At 43.8% G+C, this 4,611-nt stretch overlaps 1 protein-coding gene across 2 annotated transcripts; it reads right to left on the bottom strand.

Annotated features, from left to right (window-relative positions):
- Positions 1-454: 454 nt before the first annotated feature.
- Positions 455-4,294, bottom strand: spy1 (sprouty homolog 1). 2 transcript variants are annotated; one of them, NM_001140017.1, is given in 2 exon segments: positions 455-2,444; positions 4,197-4,294. In NM_001140017.1, a coding segment is annotated over 1 exon segment (1,050 nt). In that variant the 5' UTR covers positions 2,390-2,444; positions 4,197-4,294; the 3' UTR covers positions 455-1,339.
- Positions 4,295-4,611: the final 317 nt, after the last annotated feature.

Genomic DNA, 4,611 nt, shown 5'->3' with positions numbered 1-4,611 from the left:
ACTGTAGCAACTTTTAAAACCAGGGATTAAAGCTATTGCTTAGTTTGTTGATGACCTCTTGCCTGGAATGAAGTTTCTCAAGTGTTGGAACTTCCAGTTAGTATCATTGGTGGCCATTTCGCATTCAGATGTAGGCTTATTTTACATGATCAGTTTAAAGAGTAATCAAGCCAATAAATAGAATCCCGAAATAACGGGCTTGCAACATTCAGGTTAAAAGTGGTTCTGACTCACTTCAAGTACATTTTTTTAACCAGAATTCCACACATGAACAAATGAATGTACAGCAAAGTGGTGTTGACCAAACTATTTCACATTACGCAAAGAAATGATACAAGAACTAAACTTGCACCCAATCACTGCTTATGAAATGCCTTATTACCCAGAAAGCTTTCAAACCAGAGTTAAACACTCCCAAGGGTCAATGTAAAGAGGATAATCAAGACACAAGACATTTTTTTTCATTAATTAATATATTTTCTGCATTAAAGTTAACATAGTTTATTCTTTTGTGCCACCCTTTCCTTTTTCAGTAAGTATTGATATTGTTATATTCAGACATGAGTAAATTTAAGACTGTCTTTTGCAATAAATATCATAAAATAATAGAGCTTCACATAATAAATATTTTTACAAAAAAAAAAAAAAGACATTTTCCTTTTTTTTTTAAAGCCAGATCGCTCTTATGGATTTGAGCATACAATTTACAAAACAAAAACAAGGGAAAGAATGCCACAGAATGTGTGTGAATGATGAGTGGGGAAGGGGGAGAAACATATCCAACAGAATACTATGAGATGGATGTGCTTTCCACAATGCAACTCGAGCACAGAAACCCAGCTAGCCATGGTCTGAGTGGGGTAGCAACTGGGAATTCCAGCAATCCTTGTTTGCTATGAACACGTGGTAACAGCTACATATTGCCTAGCTAGATAGTCCTTCACAGATTTGGTAAGAGGCTGCTCTCACTTGAAGCTTAAAGCACCAGGTAAACACTGCCTAGCTAACAGAAAATTATTTCTAAAAAAAATTAAAAGTGTTAATGAGTAGCTGAAGAGAGACAAAAAAAAAAAAACAACCATTGAAGACAAACACTGGTCTGTAAAAACATGGTCCTGTTGCAAAAAGGAAGGAGAGAAAAAGAAGAAAAAATAATTGAGTGGTTTTCATATTCCGTGCTTTACTCCTTTCAGGAGAAATGGAATTGGGTGGGAGGTGCTTAAAATGTTTGATAAACATCAATAGTAATAGTGACTATTATGGTCATCATCATTATCATTGTCAGAACCACACAGGGGAACAACTGCCCGCCACTCTACCCACACACACACATACAGGATCAGGAAGGCTTTTCCTGGGCCTGGTGGGACCAGCGCTCCAGTTTGCAATAGACAGTGTTGGAGTTCTTGCAGCGGCAGCCGGGCCTGTTGACTTGGTCGTAGCAGCCCTGGCACGCCTTCAGGCACCCCTTGACGGGCGGGTAGCACAGCAAACAGGGGAACAGTACCGACAGTAATCCCATGCAGAGAAAGCGTGAGCAGCAGTGGGAGCGTGACAGCGAGCAGGGGTGGTCGGCGCACGAATCCCCCTCGTCGTCGTTGGAACAGTGGTAGAAGATGCCCTTGACCAGGCACATGCACGTGCCATGCTCCAGGGCGCTCTCCGCCGAGCACAGGCACTGGCCGTTGCAGGCCAGGCATGAGGGCAGGGTCCTTGGGGCTGTGCAGTCTCCGCACTTGCACTTCCCGCAGCATTCGCAGATGAACTGGTGGCCAGAGGCCATGTCCCCTTTCCCTGAGGGCTTGAGCGGTGCCTCCAGTGGCGGCAGCGGGTGCGAGCCCTGCTGGGAGGCTAGCAGTGCCTTGGGCTGAGTCCGAAGAGGCTGAGCACGCTCAGCTCTGTGGTGGTGCTGGTGGAGGGCCACCATCCCAGGCCTAGAGGGAGGCGAGCGGGCCAGGAGTCCCTGCTCAGAGGATACACTGCTGTTGCTCCCTGAGCTAGCCGCACTGCCTGTACTGGTGGAGCGATTAAGGCCCGGGGCCCTGGCGCTACACTGCTGGCCCCCGGCCACTACCACAACCCCACCGTGGTGGCCCTGCCCTACCGGCCGGTGCTCGTAGTTGTTGTTCACATTGACGAGGATCACCTCGTGAGTCCTCTCCTGCTGCTTGTCGGGCCTGGGCGCCATGCGGGGCGCAGGGGGCCTCCGGACCACCGAGGGCCCTTCTGTGTACTCGTTGCTGGAGCGGATGGCCTTGATTTGGTCCAGGGAAAGGATGGCGGCATGTTGGAGCTCCCGCTCGTAATCTGACCTCTGCCGGTCCTCCAGGGAAGGCTGCTGAATCACCACTAATGAACCGCCAGGGCCATGTTGACTTTGGAGCGCCATCTGGGGTGATCACCACTTCCGACATTCACCATGGACTTGGCATGCATCGGAAAACCTGCGAGGGACAGCAAGAGAGACACAGGAAAGGGCCATCAGTAAAGACAAGGATGTCATTTGCAAATGAGAAATATAGGGTGGTGGAGTTTTGGAAAAGTGTTCCCTTATCATTTTAGATTCAACTTTTGATTGGAAAAGCTAAAGAGCTGAAAAAGTAGAAACATCAATAGATCCTTGGATGGTCTCAATTTATAGATCAAACATTGTTCATTGATGATCATATTTCATCAAAGTTATAAAACGGGTTAAGAGCACAGTCTATTGAGAGGAGTATGCTATTTTGTGCTTACATCCCGATTTTAGTATTAGCAGAAGCTATTTATCCAGTTAGTCAATTAATCTTAAAATAGCTAGGTTAGACAACCACATCAGTCGTAATATGTACATTTTTCTTCAAATAAGTTAAGTTATAAGCAAAGTCAGTGCTAGTAGGAAAAGACAAGTGCAGTCAATATTTTTAACTAATTAAGAACATGTTCACATAGCCCTACTAGTTTTTTATGCAAGCCGTGGGGGGAAAAAGTAGACTATTAATGAGACTTTTCATACCTTCCTCAATATGCACACATCCAAACTTCAGTACAAATAGGCTACTTCCCGTCCTCATTTACATTTGTATGACTGGTTAACATTTAAATGTGCCAAGGCGACGGAACGAGGCCACGATCCAAAAGGACAAAATGAGCTGCCTCGCGTATTATTCGATTACTAAACGAAAGAATGTAAGAAGGAAATGTGGTGACAAAACTAAGGTCACGACAGAACCCGACAACAGTGTCAACTTTATGTCCATATAATTTCAAGCAAATTTGACAACTGAATTAAAGCCAATACCATTACTGGTTTAAAATATCAACAGCTTCTGGAATTAACCGTGGTAGGTCTAGCTATATAGTCAGTCGTATCTCTTGAAACTGTAACGCAAACGGGACCCTACTCAATAGGCATAAACACATGTCAGTCTAATCAACATGACGCAAGCATACAAATACGTTTAAAAACGGATACAATTAGTAGATATACATTATCTGCGCGAAGACAGCTTGCTTATAAGCAGAGCCCTATAATTTATTGACTTCATGAAACCCCACGGTAGCTTACACGGAGCACAGTAACTAGGTTTAGCCAGGAGATAGACGGGCGGCCTAATTATTGTATTGTAAAAGGACAAATACACCGACAGTCCTAGTGTAGGCTACTTCAAATATGTCTATGCCCTAGGGTTTAGTTGACCGAGAGACGTCCCATGTGATAGAAACCACAGAGGATCAAATCAACGGATCTAGAGATGAATAGAAAAACAAGGGGTGAAAGCTTATGAATGAAAATTGGGCTACGGTGGGGGGTGGGGTGTTTGTTTGCGCGTCGGAGTGATCGCTCTCCCCTCTGAACCAAACTATGACCGTTTTGATTCCCTTCGAGAGTCGAATGGTCTGTGTTAAATAGGCATTCCGAGTAGAAGACACAAGTAAGCATGTACAATATGAAGCGAACTCTCCACAGATACAAGCACCAGAGGATGCGTGTTCCCAAGTCCATCTATCTCGACATACTAACGACAAGCATAGTCCATGCAACTGGCAACAATGTTTCCAGAACCGGAGTTCTGAACTCTATGGGTATATTAGCCTACTTATCCGAGGAAGATTAGTTGTGAAATGTTCGTTGTATCCTGTCTACATTTTAGCAACAAAGAATCTATGAACAAACCAGACATTTCCAACATGTTTCATTGAGGGGAGATACGCACCCATCTGTAACCATCCATAACGTCGAATCCATCAACCAATATACCAAAACTCCATCCAAGGAAATAGTCCAAGCGTATTTTAATTAGCTCTTAAAATTCGTAACGACGGCTTTAAATCCAAATACGGATGTTGTATCTTCTTTCGTTATTCCTTCTCAAAATATGGTGCATTACACCAATGTGCTCCAGAAACGGTAAATCAACGTTTCTTTATGGAATAGGTACCAAATAGCCTAAAAGTTGCGCACTTGAGAACGATCTGGTCAGACAACACTGTTTATTAGTCCTAGGGCAGAATAACAATTGCAGGGAAAAGCTTTAGGATTCTTAAAAGCACAATAATTCACGATTTGATGACAAATAATTATATATCCAATGGTTTTCAGTCTTCTAATTCTGCTTGCAGAATAGTAAA

Source organism: Salmo salar, chromosome 05 (genome assembly GCF_965601325.2).
Source record: "Salmo salar chromosome 05, fSalSal1, whole genome shotgun sequence".
In the NCBI taxonomy this organism is placed as follows: domain Eukaryota; kingdom Metazoa; phylum Chordata; class Actinopteri; order Salmoniformes; family Salmonidae; genus Salmo; species Salmo salar.
This window is presented reverse-complemented; position numbering and strand designations above follow the sequence as displayed.

Excerpts from the sequence above, each read along its gene's own strand:
- spy1 (XM_014199406.3), bottom strand. The coding sequence starts at position 2,389 with ATGGCGCTCCAAAGTCAACATGGCCCTGGCGGTTCATTAGTGGTGATT.